At 42.9% G+C, this 26,121-nt stretch overlaps 1 protein-coding gene across 3 annotated transcripts in view; it reads left to right on the top strand.

Moving 5' to 3' along the window:
• The first annotated feature begins 2,968 nt into the window (after positions 1-2,968).
• Positions 2,969-26,121, top strand: part of RANBP9 (RAN binding protein 9) — a 40,555-nt gene continuing 17,402 nt past the window's right edge. The window contains exons 1-3 of one of the 3 annotated variants that reach the window (XM_071553199.1): positions 2,969-3,808; positions 12,628-12,739; positions 24,767-24,819. In XM_071553199.1, the coding sequence (XP_071409300.1) occupies positions 3,337-3,808; positions 12,628-12,739; positions 24,767-24,819 (637 nt within the window). In that variant the 5' untranslated portion in view covers positions 2,969-3,336. The remainder of the gene's footprint in view (positions 3,809-12,627; positions 12,740-24,766; positions 24,820-26,121) is intronic. The other 2 variants (XM_071553198.1, XM_071553197.1) reach the window with 2 other exon arrangements.

Below are 26,121 nucleotides of genomic sequence, written 5' to 3'. Positions count from 1 at the left end.
AATATTGAAAATGGAAAACAAGGCACACGAGTTGTGCTTCTAAATCTGACAAGCTTTCATTTACATACATCAACAGGAAAGGAGAAACTGGGCATTTATGTAAATATCTGTGTGCTATCTCTATTCCTTGTGAAGCTACAGTCAGAAAACAAGTTAATAGAACAAAAGGGGAATAAATAACATACTGGTTAATACCAAGTATTACCATACCTCTATGAAACTTCTGGCATAATGTACAGGATATCCTTACTCAAAAAAAATGATGTGAACAAGTTTGTCTGGGGGCATGTTTGGGGTAAAAGACTTGTATAAAAACAAATGTTTGGTTACACTTGGATTATTTATCCTTAGAAGGTGGTAAAAGATGGGATAAAAGCAACCAGAGGAGCAAAGTAGGGAATAATGTCAAGAAGTAAGCACAGAAATACCTGCTCTCCTGTCTTACTGTGCAAGAAACAGGAACTTCATGGTGGCAATGTCAAAATGGGTGACATGAAGTGTGTTGGCATAAATGCTAAAAGTGAGCCATGACTCAGGAAATAGACATGGCAGAAAATTTATTGAAACTCAAAAAAGAGCTAAGACACATCTACACTTACAAACATAACAAATGTATTGCCCAATGTCTATAGTTGGCCGAATATTGTATTTTTTTTAAAATTAAATGACTGAGCTTCATGGTTTACAACAACCTCTAGATATTAGAAAGCAAACTTGCATACAGTGGGAGATAGCCCACCAGTGCCAGGGTAATTGACCCCCAGGCACAATTCAGAATGTGTTTTGACATCCATCCCAGGCACTTCTACTCTTCCACAGTTTGCAGCTCCTTTTGATAGGGTATTTTTAGACACCTGCATTTTGTCCAGCCATAGATGCTACCAGTCATCACAGAGCAGTCTCATGTGACAGGATATTTTGGTAACTCCAGGCGAGAAGTGTTCAGCTTCATACAAGCCTTTGTGAGTGTCACACCTGCATTACCTCACCCACCATTTCACACAGGTGATGCATAATTAACCTCCTCTATTTCCTGCTTCTGTACTTATTCTCCAGCATGCTGGCAGCTGGAAAGGAGTCTGTGAAGTGCCCAGCATTTCAGGTTCACAGAATCACAGAACTGTTAGGGTGGGAAGGGACCTCTGGAGATCATCCAGTTCAACTCTCCTGTCAAGGCAGGATCACCTACAACAGGTAACACAGGAACATGTCCAGGTGGGTTTGGAATGTGTCCAGAAAGGGAGACTCCATGACCTCCCTGGGCAGCTTTTACAGTGCTCTGCCAACCTCATGTTGAGGTGAAACTTCTTGTGTGTTAGTTTATGGCCACTGCTCCTCGTCCTGTCACTGGGCACCACCAACCAAAGAAGGACAAAAAGACCCTGAACAAACGCCCCAAGGAACGCTGCACTGCTCCTCCTGCCCTCCTCAGCTGAGGCACTCCCAGGCTTTCCTGCCTCTGGGAAATGCTCCCAGAGGCATCTCCCCTTACCCCCCGTGTGAGGGTGGGCAGCAGAGCCACGTGATGCCTGTCAGTGCCTGTCATCAACATCTGGTATCCCCACCAACATCACTGATGGCAGCAGAACCCACCACGACACCTCCTCCTCCTTCAGTTCTTCTCCAGTTTAATGTGATGACTGCCCCTGAATGCAGGATAACTGAGGTTCTTGGGGTGATTAAACAACACTGAATGACTGGGGTGTGCATGTTCATTACAAGAATTGTAACTCAGCCCACCACTGCTTGTGGGTGATGCCAACTGTTATGAGCCCAGATCATACCAGGAGGAAAAATGTCAGCATTGTAGCTGTTTATTTTCATCAGGAGTGGACAGGGCCCATTTGACTCAGCCTGGGAAGTCATTCCTTCTGAATCAGTCATTAATCCACTGAGGGTTGGCGTTTTCCTCCCCATTAACCCTCTGTGGGCCAACCTGACTTTCTTCCAGAGAAAACCTTTCAACAGGTTCAGGTTACACCAGAAAACCTTTCAGTGGGCCTGATTTGCCTGGGTCAATAATGAGAGAAAAAAAAAAATTATCATTCTGATCTCATGACCAGTGGCAGGACTCAAGGAAATGGCAGGAAGCTGAGTCAGAGAAGGTTTAGGTTGGATATTAGAAAGAGGTTCTTCCCCCAGAGGGTGGTGGGCACTGACCAGGCTCCCCAGGGCAGCGGGCACGGCCCCGAGGCTGGCAGAGCTCCAGGAGCATTTGGATGATGCTCTGGGGCACATGGTGGGACTTTTGGGGATGGTATTCTGCAGGAGCTGGACTGGATGATCCTTGTGGGTCCCTTCCAGCTCAGGATATCCTGATCCTGTGACAATTCCATACCGAGGGGACAGTCCCCATTCGCCTGGCCCGCGGCAGTAACACCCTCCAGCAGTCCCCTGAGGGTCAGTGTCCTTTCTCCCACTACCCGGTCGGTGGCACTTCCTTATGGAGAAATCCTTGCACAGATCCTGGTCACGGCAGGAAGCTTTAGAACCGCTTTGGAGCGCATCGATCGCTCCGGTCCCATTCCCGCATTCCCAAATTCCCGCATCTCCGCTCCATTCCTACTCCGTCCCCGCTCCATTCCCACTTCATCCCCGTTCCATCGCGCTCCATTCCCGTGCCACCGCACTCCATCCCCGCTCCATCCGCGCTCTGTCCCCGTTCTATTCCCACTCCATCCGCGTTCCATCCCCGTTCCATCCCCGTTTCACCGCGCTCCATTCCCGTTCCACCGCGCTCCATCCCTGCTCCATCCCCGCTTCCTCCGCCCTCCATCCCCGCTCCATCTGCGCTCCATTCCCGTTCCACCGCGCTCCATCCCCGCTCCATCCCCGCTCCATCCGCGCGCGCCGCCGGGCGGAGGCCCCGCCCCTTCTGCCCGCCCCGTCGGGAGCGCGCGGGGGGGCGGAACGCGCGGGCTCGGGCGAGCGCGCGGGGCGGGCGGGGGGGGCGCGCGCGGGGGCGCGCCGGGCGGAGCGAGCGCGCGCCGCGCGCGCTCCCGCGGCCGGAGGAGGGACCGACCGGGGGGGGGAGGCCGAGCCGGCCCCGCTCCCCGCCCGCCTCCTCCTCCGGCTTCCGCCCGGCCCCGCCGCCGCCGCCGCTCCGCTCGCTCTGCCCCGGCCCGGCCCCGGCTCCTGGCTCCCCATCGGGCACCTCCAGCCAACCCTCCCCGTGCCCCCGAGGCGCTCCGCTCGTGTCGGAGCCCCGCGCCCCGCAGCGCCCCGGGCCTGCCCGTCGCTCCGCCCCCCGGGCCCGTCCGGTGACAGTCGCGACCGCCGCGGGAGGTGGCGGCGGAGCGGCAGCGGCAGCAGCAGGACAAGGAGGCCGGAGCCGGGATGTCCGGGCAACAACAACAACAGCAGCAGCAGCAACAGCCGCCGCCGCCGCCGCAGCTCCCCTTGGCGGCCGCCGTGCCCCCGCCGGGCATCGCCCCCGCCGCCAGCGCCGGCCCCGCTCCGGCCCCGCTGCTGCTGCACCCGCCGCCCCCGCCGCCTCCGGCCACCGCGGCGCCTCCGCCGCCCGCCACGGCCACCAGCACCGCCACCAGCACCGCCACCAGCTCCGGGCCCGCGGGGGGCGGCGGGGCCGCGCTGGGCCTGCCCCCGGGCAGCGGCCCCAGCGCCCCGGCGCCCTTCCCGCACGGAGACCCGGCCCTGAACGAGCAGGAGAAGGAGCTGAAGCGCCGCCTCAAGAGGCTCTACCCGGCCGTGGACGAGCAGGAGACGCCGCTGCCCCGCTCGTGGAGCCCGAAGGACAAATTCAGCTACATCGGCCTCTCGCAGAACAACCTGCGGGTGCACTACAAAGGTGAGAGGCCCCTCCGCCGGGCAGGGGCACAGCGGTAACAATAACAGGAAATAACACACGCTCCTCTCCCTCTTTCTTCCCTCTTTTCCCATCCCCTACAGTGCCCCCTCCTCCGTGGAGAGAGGGGTCTTGTTTTCCCTTATTTCAGCTTTATTTTTCCTCTCCTTTCCTTTCCTTTCCCCTCCCCCGTGCGGGGATAAGAAGGGGGGGCACCCTCGGGGCCGCCCCCGCTCCTTGTGCTGCCGGAGTGGGCATTATGTAAACTCCGGGACTCCCTCCGTGGGTTCAGGTATCGCCAGAGCTCTGGGTCTGAGGCAGGAGAATAAAGAACACTCGGCATGACGTGTCCTGTTTATGGTAATGAGCGAGAAAAAGAAGTGGCTGCCCTTTCCCCCCCCTTCTGTCTCTCGAGAAGAGCAAGGGTTAAACGGAGTTAAGGGCAGCAAGCGTTAAGCTATTGAACACGGAAATGACGGGAGGGGAGAGCGGAGAGAAAAACACGGTTTATTTTTAAACTGTGAAAAAAAATGGCTTTAAAGTCACTGGTAACAGGCTCGCCCAAGTATTGCACGGAGTGATTTGAGGGAAGGAATGACAATGGGGCTTGTGTTAATAAAGGTGGCTTTGTAACTTTCTGCTGGACGTTTCATAGTTAAAGTTGCGCGTTTTCAAATAAAAGGTGAGAACCCCAGAGTGTGCGTTTGTATAAAAACAAAATCAGCGAGAGGCGATAGAAGAAAAACTTGGGTTGATTGTTATGAAATGTCATCAAACCTGGAGACGTAAGTGTACACTCTGACCTGAAAAAACACAGACACATCTGGTGTTCTAGGCCCAAAGTCCTAAAGGAGGAGTGTTGTGGATTCAAAACCGCTGCTGAGTTGGCTGTGAAGAACTGGATCTTTTGTCAGTCTGTAATCAAATGAACGTGGTGGGAGGGCAAAAAACACCCGTGCAATTCCCCTTTCTGGGAGTTTGCAGTGGAGAAATTGAAGGGAAATCTCGATAAACATGTTGCTGTTTAATCGGAGAAGGAAGACGGCAACACAAACACATGGCAGGATTTGGCTGCCATGAAAGGATTAAATGTACTCTGGGAGACTTTTTTTTGATAGAGAGGCTCTATTATTACATACAAAACACTCAGTTAAAAATACTAAGGTTGATGCACCATACAAAGATAATAAAGGAGTTTGGTGACTTCAGAGCAGGTTTCTGGGAGGCACCGACTGATTTAAGGATGTGTAATTTAATACTGAACTCTGAATTTCCTGGCTTTTGTTCAGTGTTTTATGACCTTGTATTTTTAGAAGTATTTTGTATTTTCTGGTGCTTGGTAGCAGTGGGTTGTTTGGTTTTGGTTTTGATTTTTCTGCTGAGATGATCATAGCTTTATGGCCATCAAGTCCTTCTGCTGGTTTGCTTTGTTTTGGCCAACTCCTTTTGCTCATGAGCTAGAATTTAGAGGTGGAACCTCTGATCTGTCAGGGTAATTGCAGAAGTATATTTTTAAGATTTCCTTGTGCTAGCCATGTTTTTCCTCACTTACCTCCTTTTCCATAGTGATAAAAAAAAGGAAATTCATTACCTCAAAGAAATTGCAGGAGGCTCAGCATGTTTCTGACGTGTAGGTAACAGAGGAAATAGTGTGGATGCTCTACCAGGAGTCATAAAGCAGAGTTAGAAGGTTATAACCATAAAATACCTTTACTTTGGCTCTCAAGTGATGGTGAGTGATGAAGGTTGAAGAGTTCCTAGGTTAGCACAGAGGACTGTGTAAAAGAGAGATGCCAGTATAAGGTGCCTGTGCTTTTCTTTTTCTTAAGTGCAGATGGCTGTGAGTGGCTTCTTAAGTGGCCTGTCTTTTCTTCCTGGTAATTTAATGAAGGTGGCAGCTCCATGTTTATGTCACCAGCCTGGCACCTCGAGTTGCTAACTGGGCATCAGGCCATTCCTTCCTGAGAACTCGGGGAAAACCCACTAAAGCATCTGCTGCCTTTTCTTCCTGGATCCTGCAGCCCTGAGAATACAATAAAAGGGAAGAAAATGAGGAGGTCCAGTGAGGACAATAAGGAAAGATAGCAAGTAACAATGTGCTCAGGACTATGAAATAATGTTTCTTTCTACACATCAGGTGCAAATAGAGATCTGAAGGCATCCAAAGTATCTTGTTGTGGAATATTGGCACTGTCAGTTCTTCTGAAGTTATCTAAGTAGTAGTGGAAGAACAGTGGATGGTGTTTTTGAAAGGAAATTTGTGTCACATACTGAGCAGAGATAAAGATCTGTTGTGTTCTTGACCAAAATGCTCAAGCCAAAGAAGTCAGTATCCTAAAGCAATTCTTACTATTGTCTACTCTATGATAAGTACCTTGTGCAGTTAAATTTTCACTTCTGCCTCTGTAGGTTTGTGTCTACAGAACTGTTTTTCTGGAGTAGTCTCCTTCTGTCTGTGCCTGATGGGAGGCAGAAAGTGGTAACATCAGTGTTTTCCTTCCACTCTGTGTGTGTTGGGGACACTTGTCTCTGAAAAAATGAGTGGGGAGAAACAATCAGAGCAAGAGCTTTCAAAGTCATTTTTCATATCATTAACATCATCTTTTTAATGTCCTGATGTATTGTGAGCAGTGAGGGGTTTGTTTCATTGGCTTGTGAGAGGAATGATGGTCCTCTCTATGGCATTTTTGAAGATTTCCTTTCATTTTCTTGCTTACCAGTTGACAGCTTGTGTGGAAACATGAACTGCAGCAGGTGTCTCTTTCTCCCGTTGAGTCTGTGTGTGCTGCATTGCTGGACCTGAAGATTTTTGCAAGCATCCTACAGAATGCTTAAAAATGAAAACTGCCACAAATCCAGGCAGTGATCAAGTGGTGGAGGTTTAAAAAAAAAGGAATGTAGCATCAGAATAACGGCTCTAAATGTTGTTGGAGGTCTGCAAACCCCAAGGTTTTTTGTTCTCTCTCAGAATGAGTGTTCCTTCAAAAAGGAAAGGAAAACTTACTTGGGGAGGTATTTGAAGACAAGATGCATTGACTGCCCTGTTGTTTACCAGAACAGGCTGATTTCTTTCCACAGTGAGCTGTTCTGTTACACTTTTACAAATTCTGATTCTTGATTAGGTGGCTTTGTCAAAATCTTGATGTGAATACATACACAAGGCATCAGAGATACTGTAATGAAAGACAATACCTGGAGTATTTTTGTTTTTCAGATGGACAGACATACATTTTTGTGTTGCTGCCAGGTAGCTGTGCAAGCAGATAGAAAGCCAACACTGCCCTAGTGACTGTTGCTCATGGGGTATTTGTGTAAGGGAGACACTGAAAATAGCATTAGAAAAAATATTTCTGTAATTTCACTTAATTATAGTATTTGTAGCTCTGAGCTGTAGGTAAGTGGTAAAGAAAGCATCAATGTTTCCTGCATGTTAAGCAGTTACCACACAAAATATGTAGTTATTAAGGTGAGACATCTTTAAAAATATTCCTACCTATTTCTAAAATATTCAGAATTAACACATGGGTCTTGTTGAATAACAGAGATTTCATAAATACTGTGTGTAATGTGAACATTCCACCAGACAGACAAGTTGGGTTTCCAGCACATAGAGATCTGTGCTATGTAGTGTAAGGACACAAAAACAGACTCAGTGCAGATTGTAACCATGGAAGAAACTACATCCAGAATTAGATAAACAGCTTAAATCACTAGTGCTAAAATCATGGAAAGTCCTATAGTAACTTCACTTAAGTTGGTCTTGTGACAAGTGTCCAAAAAAGGCTGAGGAAAGTTATGCAATTTTGAGTAAGCTGCCATTGCATGAACTTTTTTGAATGTATCACAGGCCAGGAAATCTTAGCCAGACATTTATTTACACTGCAGTTGCCTTTGAACTGTCTGTAGTGCCAAACTAGAAAACAAAAATAAATGACTTTCCAGTGCAAACTGTGCATTCCATTTCCTGTAACAAACTGAAGGGGATTCTGTAGTTGTAGTTCTTTGTTGTCACTCAGTGAGACAAGGATGGTGTTGATTTTTCTGGCAGAAAACACAGCACATTCAGTGCAGTTTGCCTGCTTTGGACACCTTAGTAACTCTGAGATGTTCTTGCTTTTTAAACTGGGGAAAAAAGTTCAAGTGAGATCAGTAATTTGTGTCTTTTTTTTTTTAGAATCACAGGATCATTTAGGTTGGAAAAGAGCTGTAGGATCCTTCAGTCCAACCACAAACCCAGCACTGCTGAGTCCACCACTAAACTGTGTCCCCAAGTGCCACATCCACAGGTTTTGTAAATACCTCCAGGGTGGTGACTCAACCACTTCCCTGGGCAGCCATTCTTGTCTCAGTGAAACTTTCCTAATGAATTCAACAGAAGATTAGGCCTTGATTATTTTGTTTTTGGCGGTGTGAGCAAGTCATTGAACCACCTGTTGGAAATAACTGCAGTTCAGCTTATGTCAACTTCACTGGAGGATTTAAACTGGATGAACACACTCACTTTTGTAGCCACTCCCAGAGGCTTCTTTTGGAGTATTTGATGCATATGCACTTTACACTTAGATTTAGGTTCAAACATGATCTTTTTTGAAAGCAGAAATGGCTTCTCCAAACATGTTTTTGTCCGAATTAACTTTTTCCCAAATTAATGGAATTTGAATTTAGATTAATTTCAATGTAATTTTGCTAAAGGAGTGGTGATACTACTTTTACTAAAAATCATCAATGTGAATGGTTAAAAAATGAAATACAGCATGGTCAGCTCATGGTTATTAAACACTTCTAGTGAATCCTGAATGAAAACAATCCTGGTAACTGAACTTACCAATGATCTGGTTTGCAGTGTAAATTTTGAGCTTTGTAGACCTGTTTTCCCTTCTCTGCCCCAGTGCATGTTTGCAGAATTCTCTTTTTAATGCTAAAAATTATTAATTTTTAGTGTTAAATAAGATGCACATTAAAAGTGTTCTTTTAAATACTCTCAACTATAGATTGACTGAAAGGGTTCTGTTTTGAGGAAACCTGGGGCAATATTCATGTGATCTACTTCAGGTCTTTGGAACCTCTGATTCAGAAGTTCAGAGCTGGATGTCAAACTTCTTTTTTATTCACAGGCAAGGAAGAAGTGAGAATTCAGGTTATCCAAGAATGTGGCAGGAGTATAAAACATCAGACTAGTGGGGCATTCAGCTCAGAGTCCCACTGGTGGCAGTGGTCAAAGTGAGTGCCTGGGAAAACATCAAAACTCATCTTGGGAAATATGGTGTGTGTGTTTCCCCTCTCAGTTCCCAGCCAGTTTAAGCTGAAGGACATCCTGAGCTCAAGGAAGTGTCTCAGTTAACTTTTTTTTTTCTAGAATCTTGCCCAATGTCCTCATAAAGAAACATCTGTAGTGTCCTTTGGTAAGAAATTTTGCAGTTCCACCACCTGTTCTGTAAAGAGCCTGTTTCTTGTTTTAAGGCTGGCTGATAACTGGTGTCTCCCAACTCCTCACATCATCCAGTGTAGCTTGGAAGTCCTGAAAGTCTCAACTTCCATGTTTAAATGATATATTTGGAATTTTTGAATGAAGTATTGGGAATATCTGCAAGCAGTTAAATGCTCAATGATGTTGAATTTTCTGTCAGACATAATAATTGTATGTAACTACAAATAAAGGCAACACACTGGAGTAGTAAAATGGGATTCGTAGGAGATTAAAAGGGCAGCAGTTCTAAATTTAGGGTGCCTTCTGTTTTAATGGGATGAAAGTAGTTTTGGGCAGTGACTTCCCCAAGGGTGTTGCTTCACCACGCGAAGTGTTTGGCAATACTGGGGAGGTGTCCTGTTACCTCTGCCCCTGTGCTGACCTCTGCTTTGCAGCGTGACAGCTGCGTGTGCCTGTGTTGGGAGCAGGAGCAGCGAACTGAGCTGCTGCTTACAAAAATCTGGTGGGTTTCTTAGAGCTGATCAATCTGGTTCCTGGGATCTCCTTGCAAAGAGTTACCTGTACTGGGAAGGGGGCGGGAGAAGGGCAGTTTCAAGAAGAGGTGCTAAGAATACCTTAAATAGGCATTGTTTCCAAACACTGACATGGTGATTTCACAAAGTCTGCTGGGTAAGACATGTACATTTCCAATAATATTTGGCTACTTCCTACTACTTTAGTCTTTTCTAAGTGGAAGACTTTCCCAAATAAGGAGAATGACTCAGACTGAAACTACACAGATTGTCAAGTGCATGGAGTAACCAAGGGAACTTCTTTGCAGTTTATTTTAAAATAAAAACCTAAGGATATTTAAAAACAAAGTATTTTTCCTTTCCCCCACCCTCCTCTAACTAATACATCACTTAATCAGACCTGTCTGAATTTAAGGGATATCTTAGAAATTTAATGTTCTGCCCTTTTAGCTGAAGGATTTCTGCATATTTTGGAATAATAATCTAATTTATAATGGCCAAATAGTGAGCTACCAGCACCTGAACCAGCAGACCCATGGAAGCTCTAGGATTGTGTGCTTAGTTATTACCTTGGGTGTCACAGACTGAGGAAACAGCTTAGAAGTAGTGAACAATAAAACATGCACCCTGTCTTGTGTATGGAGGAGTAAAAGACTGAGTTTTCCTCATGTGATACCTCAGAAATCAACATGCAGAAGGTTGGCAATAAGGTGAACATTGTACAACCTGTGAGGTGACTGAAGGAGTTTTATACAAAATATTACAAAATATATGCCAGGGGAAATTGAAGTTGGAGATCAGAAAAAACTTCTTTGCAAAGAGAGTGCTCAGGGATTGGAATGGGCTGCCCGGAGAGGGGGTGGATTCCCCATCCCTGGAGGTTTTTAAACTGAACTTGGCCGTGGCACTGAGAGCCATGATCTGGTAAAGGGACTGGAGTTGGACCAAGGGTTGGACTTGATGATCTTGGAGGTCTTTTCCAACCCAATCCATTCTATGATTCTGTGATTTAGCACTACTAGTGACACATTGAAGTGGACAATGGATTTGCACCCAGAAAAGTAATTGTTGACCAGTTGCCTTAAGGTAACAGCACACTGGGATGAACTATTTACATCAGAAGAACTTTGTGGGTTAAACCTAATCTCAGTGAGCGAAGTGTGCTCTGCAGTTTTGAGTGCAGGTGTGGCCGTGGTGAGAGTTCTCCCTGGCTGAGCAGGTGCCATTTGTTTGGAGTGGCTGGTGCTGGCTCTGCAGGCTGGTGAGCACCGAGTGTTTTGTGGGCATTTCCACTGGAGCAACTGTGCTTAGAGGGTCCCTACAGGTCAGGGCCTGATCCCTGTGCTGAGAGGTTCAATACCTAAGGCCAGCTGGGCCTGATCTTTCTGGCTGCCTGTGCTGTCATTCTCCTGCAGGTTGTTGTTTGCTGTGTGACCCGACTGGCTGCACCCAAGATGTGATTAATCTGAGCCTGAGCAGTAGCTCAGTGTTGATGCCAGTGGAAGGAGCATGTTTGGCTGTGGGTTTTTCACATGCAGATCAGATGCTGTGCAGGTGCAGCAGCCTGTCTGGGCTGCAGGTGACAACTGGAGTGCTGCAGCACAAGGGATTTGTACAGCACACCCAAACCAGGCAGCTCTGCTCATCATGCCACAGATCACACCGAGAGGAGCCATGGGATCTGCTGGAATTATTGTTATGGCAATGACAGTCTGTTCTTGGTTGCCATCTTACTGAATCACATTCTCTCTTGCCAGGAGCAAAAATACTTTCCAACTTGCTTTTTAAAACCATTTAAACCAGGCACTCAGCAATGGGACAAGGGGGCACGATGGGCTCAAGCTCTGCCAGGGGAAATTGAACTTGGAGAGCAGAAAAAACTTCTTTCCAGAGAGAGTGCTCAGGCATTGGAATGGGCCACCCAGAGAGGGGGTGGATTCCCCATCCCTGGAGGTTTTTCAGCTGAGCTTGGCCGTGGCACTGAGTGCCATGATCTGGTAAAGGGACTGGAGTTGGACCAAGGGTTGGACTTGATGATCTTGGAGGTCTTTTCCGACCCAATTGATTTTGTGATTCTATGAGTCTGTGTCCTGTGGCCCCAGGTGTGATCTTCACCTGGGAGACACTGAGCTTGCTTGAACAGCTTGTTGCTATAAGGAGTCACAAGGTCAAAAACTTGCTCCCAAGTTGCTTTTGAACCAAGGACTGTGAAGAGGGTGGCACATTCAGAAAAGTTAGTGAAGTGCAAGTGGCTCTTGGGTTTAGGCTGAAAATCCAGAGAGTGGGCAAGAGCTGGCATTGGGTGTTCTTGTCACAGAGGGAGTGGGAGCTGCATGAGCTCCATTGCAGGGTGTGTAACACTCAATGCTTTCCTGAAATAACATTCAGAACATGGAAATCAATGACCAGTAGTATGTTCTTCATAATGACTGATGTTTATTCTGCAGGGCATTAAAATTAAGGTATCTTAAATAACTTGTAGATTCAGAAGCACTAAGCATTAGATTGAACTCTCATGTCATGTTTCAGTCTATATAAATGTGCATTTGAGAACTCGTACCCAGGTGGACTTTTGTCCATTATGTTATTCACAGTAATGAAAGTTTTTCCTGGTTTCTCTTCAAATAATTGTAGGACCTTTTAGAATACATCCAGAACTTCTCATTGCATGATTAGTTGCAGTACAGGTGGTGCTTACAGTGAAAATTTAATGTTGCAAGAAAATATTCCAGCATAAAAATCACACTGATTTGAGTGTTGTGTATTGTTCAGTCGTTACATAAGCCCTTTGTTTTGAGTAGTTGATGTCCATACCTTTGAGTCACCTTCTGCAATTATATCAAATACATTTTTGTTGAATTTTGAATGCTATTGTTTTTCAGGTCATGGAAAAACCCCCAAAGATGCTGCCTCTGTTCGAGCTACACATCCAATACCTGCGGCCTGTGGCATATACTATTTTGAAGTTAAAATTGTCAGTAAGGGAAGAGATGGGTAAGCATTGAGTGCATTATTAACCACTGCTTGAGATACTGTCTCACACTGTCTTTTTTTCAGTCAACAGATGTCTTTGGTGTCAAAACATATTTTCATGTTTTACTGCTTTATACAGCTTGACTCCTTATCCTTGGGAAGTTGCACTCTTATATTTGGTTGTTTTGAGAGAGTTCATGGTGGTATTTATTGTTCACAAATCACTGTACACAATAAATACCATTATCTCATTTTTTCCTGGCAGAGAAGTGAGGGTTTGAATAATCACAGTTTGATCCTGCTCTTACCTGTGAAGTGTTTTTTTCAGCTTTATGGATTTACAGACCTTCATGTAATTTTTAGGAAGATTTTAGGGTGTGTGGCAGACCAATTTACCTCCTCAGTGTGGTGTTTTCGTGGATCTCCTACCAATTTTGAAACAAAAAGTTGTTCTTAAGGCTACTTGTTGATGAACAGTAGTAAGAATGAAGGGGAATGTTCTGAACAGGTGTTTGGGAATTTGTCACCCTGTGGACAGAGGAGGTGATAGGTAAGAACCTGCTGCTTCCCAGAATCCATCTGAGCTATGAATCTATCGAAGCACAAGTGATACCATGCTTTGAAGTCCACTGAGGCAGAGAGAATCTCACCTGGCAAGGTCTTCAAGTGCTAATGAAATCCTTGCTAAACCATTTGAATTCCTTTTCATCTTTCACTGCGTTTGGTAGAGGGTGTGTTTTAATCCTGACACTGATTGTGGGGCCTGCGTGGGACAACCTAAGCAGAACTTCTTTCCAATCTTCAAGGTTCTAGTCAGGACTGAATATCCCTGTTCTGGGTGCTGTGCAAGGGTGTTGCAGATGCTTCTGTGCTCTTGAAAAGAGAGATGTTGTAGCTCTTTGGATGAAATTCAGTACCTTTGTCTTTTCTTTGTCTTTTGTTTCTTTCATTAACCTGGTGTTCCATAAGCCTTCTGTAAGTCATAAGCAATATCCAAACTTTTTTGTTTTGCTACAGTATTGAATGGAGATATATTGAAAGAACAGTCTCTCACTGCTACTGCTGTTTTGTAGGGGCATTTATGGGTTTGTTGTTATTTCTGTTCCCAGAAGTTATCTTTGGTAGATTTCTTTGCTGTGAAAAACTGAGGTCTGTAGCTACTTTTGTCACACTATGAAGAGCTAATTATTTTTAATTTGAGACAATAGACTTCAGTGTTTCAAGTAATGTTTTACTGTCAATTTTAGAAACACCTCTTATGTTGGATTTTGGGGGTTTTTTTGGAACATTTTTTAAAAGTTGCCCTGCTGCTGCCATTTAAGGACAGGTTGTTACTGTGATTTGTTAGTGATTGTGCATCTCTTCTTGAATTAAGTTTCTGCCTGCTTAGTTTGGGAGCTGCCTTTTTTGAAGCAGTGGATTTCAAGAATTGTCCTCATGTGTGGGGATGTCTTTTTGCATAACTCCCCTAACACTTTACCTTGGATATTTATGTCTGATTTTAGTAATTTCTACTTCAACAGACCAATCAAGGGAATCCTGCAAAAGTAGAAAAACACCTTAGAGTAAATTTTTTCAAGGTTTTGTCATTTAAATGGTGATTTGGGAGTTGCACTTGTGAAGTTGCCTGCTGATATTGCTTAAAAAACTGAGGGTACTTTTTTCAGCTAATGATAATACACACTGCCTTGATAATGATAATACACCCTGCCTTGTCCTTGCTTTATCCTTCTGACCTTTGCTGGTGTCACTTTATGAAACATTAACTGCATAATGAGCTGGGATGTTAATTTTTTTCACTGTATAAGATAGTATGGATGCTGGGAAATTCTGTGCACAGAACCAAAGCCAAGTCTAGCCAGGCTGACAAAGAGCAGGAATCAACATGTGGAACCTCCCTGGATGTCATGTGTGTATCTCTGGACCCTCTTTCCAGATCCAGGAGGTCTTTGATGAGCTGCAGGATGAATGTCTTACACTTCAGTGTTTGTGCTGCATTCACACTAATACATTTTTCTGTCAGAAGTAAACTGGGGAATTTATGGCAGAGAAATAGGACTGTAGAAACCAGTTTGTATCTGATAGGGTTCATTAGTTCTTTTTCACTGCCTGTTGCACTTCACCTGGCTTGCTTCAGGTTGGTTTGCTTTGGTTTGGTTTGGCTTTTTTCTCCTCCTTTCCTTGGCATCTGTTAAGGAAGAGAGTTCAGGAAATCAAATCTGTAGAAGACCAGCCTGTGACTAATAGGGTCAATTAGCTAAAATGCCTCAGTGTTGCAAAATAATCTGTTCTCAAGGTCTGAGCCTGGCTGTGGAAACACCACAGCTGTATTTTATTGTAGTGTTTCAAATAAATCCTAGGCTACACGAGGCTACCCAGATGTCTCTCTGCAAGCTGAAGAACAGCTTCCAACTTTCATAAATGTCAGTGGATAATTTAGTGCTGTTCATTTGGGGTTCCCTTTGGTAGTAGCCTTTACTACTTATATTTATTTTTTTTAATAAACTCAGCTTAAAGTATTTAGTCCATGCACTACTGTATCATATGAATAAGTCTACCAGCATTTTTGTTTGTGTATTTTGAGGAGTAACTGTCTTGAAGGTGCATAATAGGTTAATTTTGCAAAGTTCATGGCCAACTTTTAGGTGTTTTGAACACTGAGGAAAGTGTGAAAACAGGTTTACCAGGAAGTAACAGCTGGATCTGGAGGTTGGTGTTGCAGAGCAGACAAAGAGTGAAGCTGCTTTTTGGTACCTCAGGATGGTGTGAGAGGGTCATGCACGGTCGTGGATGAGGAAAGGGAAGTGGGAATTAAGTTCAATAAAAGTAATAAGGTTCAAATATCATTAAAACAAAAACTGTCTTGGTGTTTGCACAGTTTAGGGAGTCCTAAATTCTTTTATGTGCTGCTACAGTACAGATATGTGAAATATTTACCTTATTTTCAAATTATTGTTGTTAAAAATGGTAGCCAATCGTCATGTTGCTTTGTAAATATTTTCTGTTGTTCTTTATTTCTTCATTTTTCTTTCTGTATCATGTTGTAGTCTAAAAGCCTCTATGTATTTATATTCTCCTTTTAAACTCTTTTGTTTTGTTCTGTTTGGCTTCATCTGGAACTTTGTGGACAGTGGTGTGAGTGATTGGAGATGAGTAGTGGGTGTAAGTACAGGGAGCAGTACCAAGGTGTTGATTGCAAAGCACGGTAGGAAGGAGACTATTAACTGCAGTAGGTTGTATCTGCATCTCTATTGAAATGTCCAGTTAATTTAAAAATAAATAAACATATATATGTGTCAATTGCAGCAAGTACAGTCAGGTAGTCAGCAATAGGACAAGGGGGCACGATGGGCTCAAGCTCTGCCAGGGGAAATTAAAGTTGGAGAGCAGAAAAAATTTCTTTGCAGAGAGAGTGCTCAGGGATTGGAATGGGCTGCCCAGAGAGGGGGTGGATTCCCCATCCCTGGAGGGTTTTCAGCTGAGCTTGGCCGTGGCACTGAGTGCCATGATCTGGTAAAGGGACTGGAGTTGGACCAAGGGTTGGACTTGATGATCTCACAGGTCTTTTCCAACCCAATCCATTCTATGATTCTATTCTATGTTTAATTTCTAGTGTAGGTGGGTCAGCTAAACAGTTTCAGTTTTAATTTAAACCTTTTTTAAGCTCTTATTGCAGCCCTCATTTGTAATTGATCAATCAGAGACCCAGAACTAACATACACAGTTTTTATTCTGTAATTTCTTACTACAGTACTCAAGAGGGTCAGGTGTGCAGAGTGTTGCTTTTTGCACAGAACTCCAGTTTCATCTAAATTTCTACAACTGGAGCTTAATTAAAGCAAACTACATTGGCAGTGTAGGAATGAGAATGAACAAGGGTGTGCCTAAGTCCTTTGGACCTATTCTTGTGATCTGGAAATGCAGCCTTAGCCTCTGTCTGTACAATTCTGTACTGTTCTCTCCAAAAAATGTGAGTGGCCATTCTCTTAGCTGTGGCAGTATATCCAAATGAGACTTTTTCAAGTCTCTCTCAAATCCTGATTTCAGTTTTCTCATGCTGCTTTTTATTGAGTTCACTTGTGCTGGTCTTTCACATATTTTAATCATGTGTCTTTATGCAAAGCAATAATGCATCTGCTTTACAGACCCCCAGTTAATACTTTATTTAGGGTCTAGTTGGCATTTCCCTCTTTTACACAGCTGAAGATACTTGCATTATTCCATCACAGTTCATGTAAGCACAAGTCCAAAGCTTTGTGTTCTTGTTGTTGGTGTCCTTCTTTACTGGTGAAGTCTCATCTATTAATCTCAGCTGAGAATCCACAAGCTTTGCTGTAGCCTTGGGTCTCACTCTTTGGCATTTCATACTGGCCAGGAGCACACTCTGGTTCTGCTTTCCAAGGGGTTGTCTCCAGGGAATCCACTGGCCTGCCTGGCTTTGAGAAGTAACTACCTTTCACTATTTTGTGTTATAAACAGCTTATGTGTGTAGGTGTGACTGACTGAGCAATCATCCATTTCTACATGAATTTCAGTCTTAGGCTTCTTGGGTTTGTAATGTTTCTTTAATGTTTGTAATTCTTCCTCTAAACTGCAGAGTGAAATCTGTGGTGATTTGGCCACAAGAAGCAGCATCTCTGAACACTCACTGAGTCCATGTCCCTTTTCCCAGTTTGTGACTCTCTCTGTCAGCTTCATAGTAAACCTGGTTGGGTAACCCATTCTCCAGAAGTTGACCTCAAGAGTGAGTTATTTTTCATCCAGGTTTGTTCCCCAGTATGATTGTTTGTATCCCTTCATGGGCAGCTACGGCAGCAAAAGAAAGGGAAACTTGGGGCAGAAACAACATCTGGGCCCAGGAGGATGGAAATCCTACTTTTGGTTGTACTACTGGCTTATGCCCACTTAATTTTATTTTAAATACAGCTTTTTGCCTTTTTAAATCTTTCCCCAGAGGAGACTTGTCTGTTTCTTTCTAAGGGAAAATGAACTTTTTAGGGAAATGCTTTTATTATCCTCAGTGTCTTGAATTTCTGTCCATTCTTATTCATTGATTTGTGAATATAATCATTAAGAATAGGCAAATGGTAGTAATACCATCTACTTCTAAATAGCCTTCAGTGCTTTTAGAACAGCTGAGGAAGATGTGTGCTTAAAATGCAGAATCATAGAACAGTTTGAGTTGAAAGGGACCTTAAATATTATCTCATTCCAATCCCCCTGCCAAGGGACACCCTCCACCAGACCAGGTTGCTCAAAGCCCCACCAAACCTGACCTTGAATGAATGAAAACAAGGCTTGGAAGTGGGTAAGCCATCTAGAAGAAACAACTAAAGCTGAGTTTAGAAAGGCTGTATTGTAGCAGATAACACTTGGCTTGGGTCTCTGCAGGGGGGGGTTGTTTAGTCTGTGCTGTGGTGGGGCTGGTGCAGATCGTCAGGGGCACAGAATCATAGAATGGATTGGGTTGGAAAAGACCTCCCAGATCATCAAGTCCAACCCTTGGTCCAACTCCAGTCCCTTTACCAGATCATGGCACTCAGTGCCACGGCCAAGCTCAGCTGAAAAACCTCCAGGGATGGGGAATCCACCCCCTCTCTGGGCAGCCCATTCCAATCCCTGAGCACTCTCTCTGCAAAGAATTTTTTTCTGCTCTCCAAGTTCAATTTCCCCTGGCAGAGCTTGAGCCCATCGTGCCCCCTTGTCCTATTGCTGAGTGCCTGGGAGAAGAGACCAACCCCCACCTGGCCAGAACTTCCCTTCAGGCAGTTCCAGACAGTGCTGAGGTCACCTCTGAGCCTCCTCTTCTCCAGGCTAAACACCCCCAGCTCCGTCAGCCTCTCCCCACAGCACTTGTGCTCCAGTCCCTTCTCCAGCCTCGTTGCTCTTCTCTTCTCAGTTGGGCTGGAAGAGACCTCTGAGATCATCAAGTCCAATCCTTGATCCAACCCCACTGTGATCACCAGCCCATGGCACAGAGTGCCATGGGCTGGTGATCACAGTGGGGTTGGATCAAGACATGGTGGCTTCTCTGCCCCTGGAGGTGTTTAAGAGGACACTCAGTGCCACATTCAGTCCCTTCTCCAGCCTCGTTGCTCTTCTCTGGCCCTGCTCCAGCCCCTCAATCTCTTTCCTGAACTGAGGGGCCCAGAACTGAACACAACACTCAAGGTGTGGCCTCCCCAACAGAGTCCAGGGGAAGGGTCACTCATCTGCAAGTTCTGCTCAGTGTTGGGCACCACAGTGTTGGTACAGCAGCTCATGCAAGGAATGAGTGTGTGTTGGGTAAAGCTTTAGAAACCTGTTGTGTCTGGGTTTTAACTCTGGCTGTACAAGCATCTCATCTGTTGCTTTGGCAGTACCTCGTGGTGTGTGTTCTGTGTGTGGTGAAGTGGGTGGGGAAATAAAAAAGGAAAAACTCTCCAGAACAAAAATACTGTGAGAATTAAGGCTGAGTTTTCATGACACCTCCACCTCTGGTTTAGCCTGAGCTGTTTTAGTGTGTTTGATGTTTGTGAAATACCAATGCTTTGCTGTCTTATAGAGCAGGTGTGTGCAGCTCTGTAAGCAGAAACCACATTTTTCATGGCAAATTATTTCTGTTGCAGTAAGTTGGGTTTTGCTTTAGTGTCCAGTGTACCCATTTTCTTGTTCACAACAAAAGCATAAACCAATAAACAAAATACACAACATAGTCAATTGCTGGCATATTTGTTTTGTATACTACTAATGTAATAAAATACAGAACATAGTCAGTTGCTGGTTTATTTGCTCTGTATACTGCTAATGTAATATAAAAACTTTGTGCAGTCTTCAGAACTATTTTTATAGCTTTGATGTGTTATTTGTTACAAGAACAGGCACTTGTTAAGAGAACATGCAAAGTTCGCTCAGTCACTACTCACATATAAGTAGGTCTTGCTGCATTATTATCAGAGTACTTGTGTGTAGAGTAGAATCTGATAATGTCTGAATTATCTTTCATTGGCATCTTCATTTGAATTGCAGCAGCTGAAAGAAGAGATTGGGTCATGAATCAGCACTTGTATCTTTTCTTAAACTGTAGCAGTAATTAATTTGTTACCTGAGCCTGTGAGACCAGAGATGAACAGCAACTAAATGTCTAAGAGGATTATTTGAGGTGTAACTGGTCAGAAATATTGGTACTGTAACAAGAGTTTTATTTCTTTGTTGGTGTTTGGTAGAAATTAAGATTTCTAATTTAAAAGGAAGGGAGAATATATTTAGTTTCTTGGTCCTTGCTTCTTGCAAAATGTGTTATTTCTTTTTTCTGAAGTTCATTCACATAAATACAGTGTATGGGTGATAACTTCAGTGTAGCCCACACTGACATTATGTTATTTTCTCTTCAGCTCTTCTTTTCTGACAGTGTGGCCCCAAAAAGGCTTTCCTGCTTCACAAGTATCACAAGATGAAATGGTGCAGCCTCAGAAAGTGAGAGGATTGTCAGCAAATGGGGATATTTCTAGGAATGTTGTAGGAATCACAAGGAAAATGTTACAAGAGTAACAGTTTTGAGCACTGTGCGAGATGACTGCTTGATTTATTTTTGGTTTTCCCTCCCTGTGCAGAACTGGATCAGTCTGAAACCTGGGTTAGTCATGCTCAAAATACTGTTTCCTTGGAAATACTCCTTAAAATTAAACTTGTTTTCAGTTTGGAGTGAAAGACTCAGGCTGTCTGTGGCATATTTTGAAACATTTCAATAGAGGAAAAATCAGCATCTCATTTTTTATTGTGATTGTGCAGAAAATAAGGGTCTTATATTGGCATATTTATACAAAATTTTAATGCAGAGTAACTGTATTAAAGATGAAATGTGGGGTACCTTTAGAGTGTGATGTATTTCTGACCTTACAGAGTCAGTGAAGACAGTGTAGAAAACTATAAGAGAACATTATTCAAATTTTCATGTCTTTGCAGGTCAGTTACAAAGGCCCCATAGAAGACCATTGAGTCTTAAAATTCTTACAGTCCTTGCAGTTTTTTTCTACTTATGCTCTTTTCTAAGATACAAACTTGATGGTAAAACAAACTGCACCTCTTGTGTAGCCTACTTTTTTTTTCAGTCTTAATTCTACTTTTTTTAACAGTTGATGCATTCAAAACATTAAGATGTTTTCAGTTGTCCTATTTATGGGTGTAGAATCTCTCAGTGCTTGGACTTAAATTCCTTATAACTGTTATAGTAAATTAAGTTTTAACACTCTGGTTAAAGCTGCTTCTTTCAGTGTGTAGCATGTAGGGATAAGATGTTGATCACTCCCTTTCCTCAACACCAAAAGTGATTTTTTTTTCATGTAGCAGTTCCCTGGTCTTCAGTAGAAAGTGTAGGCACAGTGAAAATCAGAAGGAATTTGACTTTTTGCAGAGAGCAGGTTGCTAAAGAAACTCAGAGTAGGGAGGCTTTTATGGTTTTGTCATGATGTGAATTTATACTCAATTATTTTACTTGTGTTTATAAATACAGCATGGAATATTTGTTGGGGTTTTTTTACTAGAGAAGGGGTTATTTAATAACTAAATTTATCTTTAGCCACCAGTAAGTTTTCTGAGGTTCCTGTGGTTTGGTTTAGTTTCTGAGATTCTGCATTCCTCTATATGGAATGGGCAAGATTGGATATAATTAACTTGAGTTCTGATTATTATCAGCTTTCATATCAAAAGAGCTTCCCTGTATCTGCAACACTTTGGCTAAAAGTTCTAATGGAACAGTTACAAATAAAAATCAGGGTTGTGTATTCTATGTGAACTACTGGGATTTTTAATTTATCTTTTAGCAGTCTGCAGTTCTGTACCATCTCTCATTGCTAATTTTTCCTTCTATTTGGCTCTATTTTCTTCAATTTCTCACATTTAGTCTATTCAGGCATCCAAGTAGAAACTTGGGGCTCCAGCAAAAATGTGAATTTTTGACTAGACTCTCTGACTAGAAAGATACTTGAGGAGAAAACAGTTACTGTGAGTTTGCTGCTTCTGGTGCATCTCAGTGCAGAGCAGCCTGTGCTTTTCAGTCTGTGTAAGAGGGGAAAGTAGGTACCAGAAGGGCTGTATTTTTGGGCATTTTCTCTTCTATTTTGTGGCAAAAAATTGCCTCTTTAAACTCTGTATTTCTGTACTATTCCTAAAAATTTCTGTGAGACTTATGAAATGTAAAGTAGAAGATGTGCTGAGGTACTAAAATGGTAATTACATCTTTATTGACCTGGAACAAGAATAAATACAATTTGAAATGAGAAATCAAGTCTCTGTAAGATGCACTTTATTTTTGGGCCTTTTATACCAATTTAGCTGCACCTTAAGTTGGTTTCCAGCTCTACTCTCTTGTTTCAGTCTCTCATGGGTTGGTTTCACGTGTTCCATGAGCAGTTGTTTGTAATTTTATGAGCTCCTCTAAGACTTGAGCACTTTAAGGAGGTGATGAGCAGCAACCAGAGGGGCTGCAGGTGCAGTTTTATCATGGACCAAGGAAGGTAAATTAACTGCAAAGCTCTGCCACTGTTCCCCTAATTCTGAGGTGCATGAAATGTGACCCTGAAGCAGCAAATGGCAGGACCATTTATGTGATTCCTCCCACTGAGGCAAGACTTGTTGCAGACAATTATTCTGGATGTAAATACAGGCTGAGTGCATAAAAACAAACAAACAGAGAAGTCTTTTTAAACCTGTCAAGGTTAAAGGTGTGAGGAAAAAGAAAGTTATGTAGTGATTTGGCAGAAATACAACTCCTGTTGATAAATTTTAGAGCATTTAAAGCATCTCTGTCGTGGTACTGTAATCTAATTGAAGGTGAGACCAGCTATCCATCAACTATAACAAATAATAAATTAGCTTAATTGATGAGCCTTTGATCTCACTCACTTCCAAACCATAAATTCTAGGCAGTCCTTTTGCCTTCTGAAAGATGTCTGTAGTAACTGTACTAATTACTTAAAATGTTTTGTTTTACTTGAGTTTCTATTCATAGCAATTGCCCTTGATGAAATGGTGTTAACCTTGCAAGCAGGTGTGAGGGAATCCCAGGGAAAAATATCTATACTGTTGAAAATGTGTCTTCTTACTGAGGTGATGTCAGTACCTGGTGCCTTCTGGTCACTGCCAGTGGGTAAAGAATTCTTGTTCCAGCTGTTTTAGATACAGGGGGTCTGTTGTTGCTGAATTAAAGAGGGGTCTTGGAAGTTGGGAGAGCTGAGGGAGAAAAACAGCTGGTACCAAAATGTTGCCGAGATGATGATTTTCTATCTGGCATTTTACATTTTTGTGTGACCTTAATGTTGTTTCAGTGTTCTTAGAGAAAACTTTGATTGGGATGAAGGGTTTTTTTTAATATGACTGGTGTTGAAAAGCATTTTGCAGTTGAGGGAGTTCTTTAAGTTAGCTAAAATTATTTTTAAGAAGAAATGTCCTTTCTTTAATAAGTTCTCCTGAACAGGAGACTTGACAACAATGCATCAAACTCCAGACTATGGTAATAACAATTCTACCTTTATTATATGGGACAAAATCAAGGGGTTTCCACTTGTTGCTTTCATTTATATTTTTTGTTGAATCTGCTGCTGCAGTGGTGCCTCAGTAACATAATTAGCAATGCAGCAAAGACTAATAATCCTTTTGTTTATTGCCCTTTGTTTCAGCCCTTCAGTGTGTCTAAATGTTGTATCTACCACATGTGGTTCTGAATTTCCATTCCATGCTGGAGGGAGAGGAAGATGGTAACTGTACATTAGAAATTATCAGAGCAGAGATTTTTTTCAAACACAAAAGCAGGGAAGGTGATTGTTGAAGTGCCCCACAGAAAAAGCAGAAAGCCCAGCACAGAATTAAACCCATCCCTTCTGAGATTCCCTGCTCCATTTCACTCTGTGTGAAGTGTATTTAAAATAGCAGATCAACCTGTACTTCCCTGTGGAATAGTTGCTTAAAAATTGCATTTTATGAGATGGAAATACAAAGGTCGTGTTTGTTGACTTAAACTATTCTCTGATTGCCATGGGTGAATATTTTGTTTTCCTACAGTTTATTATTTTGTGGCAGATTTATGCCACTGATGTGAACTAGTGTCAGAATGCTTTGAATGTTTTGATAACCAGGAAATGTGAGGTTTAGGTGATTCTTTCTTTAGCTGATCTGGAGGAGCTGGTTTTTTAAGGGCAAGGGGGAAGGTGAAAGCTTTTCATTTTGCTGTTTCTCTTTTTGTGTTCCTGTTGTCTTGGTCATCACATTAGTTTTGCTTAAGAAATAAGCAAATTTGATTTTGCAAACTTCTAATAGTGTTATTTGGTGGGAGTGGAAATTCTTCATTTCAACTTTCCAGTATTTGCTACTGAATTGTTAACAAATGTACTGGACATTATTGAAACCATCTTTTGTAAAGCTGACTTTTGGACTTTATTGACCTAGCAACAACTTGTTTAGACTTCAGATTACTGGTTGGAGTAGTAGAAATATTTCCCCCCCCTATTTTGCCATCAGGTTGCCAGCAGCTAAGTACCATTGCTGGTACATTTCTAAAGATGACATTCTGCTCTATTACCCTGGCCTTTAATGTTTCAGTGTGATCTTTTCCTCAGTGCTGTGCAAAGATGCATTTTGATACTGAAATAGTGCACAACTTTGCATGTATTTTATAAAATTACTCCCTCCAGATTATCTGCAAAGCATCATTAGGTATGTTGAAGCTTCCCAAGTTGGGATGTGTATGGTTTTACCCCTGCTTTCAAGACAAGGGATGGCCTTTGGCTTGCTTTGTACTTCAAATATTACAGCTAATCCCAGGATTCTGCACTGATAACCCAGGATGCTGCAAAGAGGAGAAAATTGTCCTTAACCTCCTGCACAGACAGAATCAACCTGTATTACTAAACCATCTATGCCAGGAATTGCTTTTCAGCTCCTTTGCTATGACACGACCTCTCAGCAGCTTAACTGGTGTATAATTAGTCAGCACAATGTTTTGGGGCAGTGCCCCACATCCAAATGTATTTTTGTAAGAGAAAAACCACATTTCTTTTGTTCTTTCATTTTTAGTTACATGGGAATTGGGCTCTCGGCACAGGGTGTGAACATGAACAGACTCCCAGGTATGTCTCAGTTCCTTACAAAGGTTCACTGGGTGTTTTAAAATTTGCTTCCCCTTGGTGGGGAGGTTTTGGTGAGCAGAGTGTGCTGTGACACCTCAGTGTTGTATCTGTTACTGGAGCTGTGTAACACTTGCAGTAAAAACCTTAACATTTACTGTACCTTACTCCTGTACTACTTCCCTCAACTCTTAATGTTATTTATTACATTATGCAGATACTTTTTAGCAAATAGATTTTAGATTTTTCATCATGTTTCCTGCTAAAAACGAAGCTATGGATTTCCATGCTCAGTAAACTGGATTTCTAGCAATAAAAAATGAGCTGCTGTGATAAAAACTTTCTGGCAGACATGGAGGGAGCTCTTCTACTGTCCTTCTCTGTACCATTACCTTTCCAAACTTAATAGTGTGGCCTAATTTTAAGTTTTGACTCTTCCATTGACTTGCATGGTCAGGGACAGTCTTGTTAACAGTTGCCTGCATTATCTCTGTATAATATTTACAGCAGTTTTCTCTATGTGTACATGTTGGGGTTTTCTAATGGATCTTTAAATGTATTAAAAATACCCACCCTAAAATGAAAACCAACCAACATTTTTAAATTGTCAAAGTATAAAATTATGTTGAGTTGACCTGCATTGCATTGTCACTTTTTTACCCAAATGTTCTGATAGAGATTCTTATGATCACAGCAGTCCCAGTTACACTGTGAGCCCACCTAAGGGTGATGGATTATTTTTGAGTATAATTTAGGGTGCATTTTAAATAATTATCAAAGATATTACTAATCAAAGTAACTGCAATAATTGGAATCTTTAATTTACTGAGAGGTGCTTAACATTGTACCAGCTGAAGCTACTGATGATACAGATGAAGGGTCTAAGTGTGGGAAATGCTTTCAAATTAACCTCTTAGGCAGCAGCTTGACAAAAGAAGTTCAGTGTTGAATTGCAGAGAGTGTAGACAGGTATTTTTTAAGTGAGAACAGACTAAAATTACTTGCTGTGAATTTCACTGAGTATGTAACAATATGAAGCTTCTTAGAGGTTCTGCAGCTTCTTCACCAGCAAAATCAGCACCACATTTGCATAAATAATGATTTGCTCCTGGCTGTGACTTTCACCTGTAGTGATAATTTTTTTTCTTTCAATTTATTTTTAGGGGCAGAACAGATAGTGCCACTTTAGTCAAGAGATTCTGCTGTTGTGCAGACGCTGCTCCTGAGTAGTCACTGAGCATGAGCAGGAGTAGATGTGCTCCCCCAGAGACCTGTGTTTGGGTTTGGGCCAGGAAGGATCTGATA

Source organism: Pithys albifrons, chromosome 4 (genome assembly GCF_047495875.1).
Source record: "Pithys albifrons albifrons isolate INPA30051 chromosome 4, PitAlb_v1, whole genome shotgun sequence".
NCBI lineage: Eukaryota > Metazoa > Chordata > Aves > Passeriformes > Thamnophilidae > Pithys > Pithys albifrons.
This window is presented reverse-complemented; position numbering and strand designations above follow the sequence as displayed.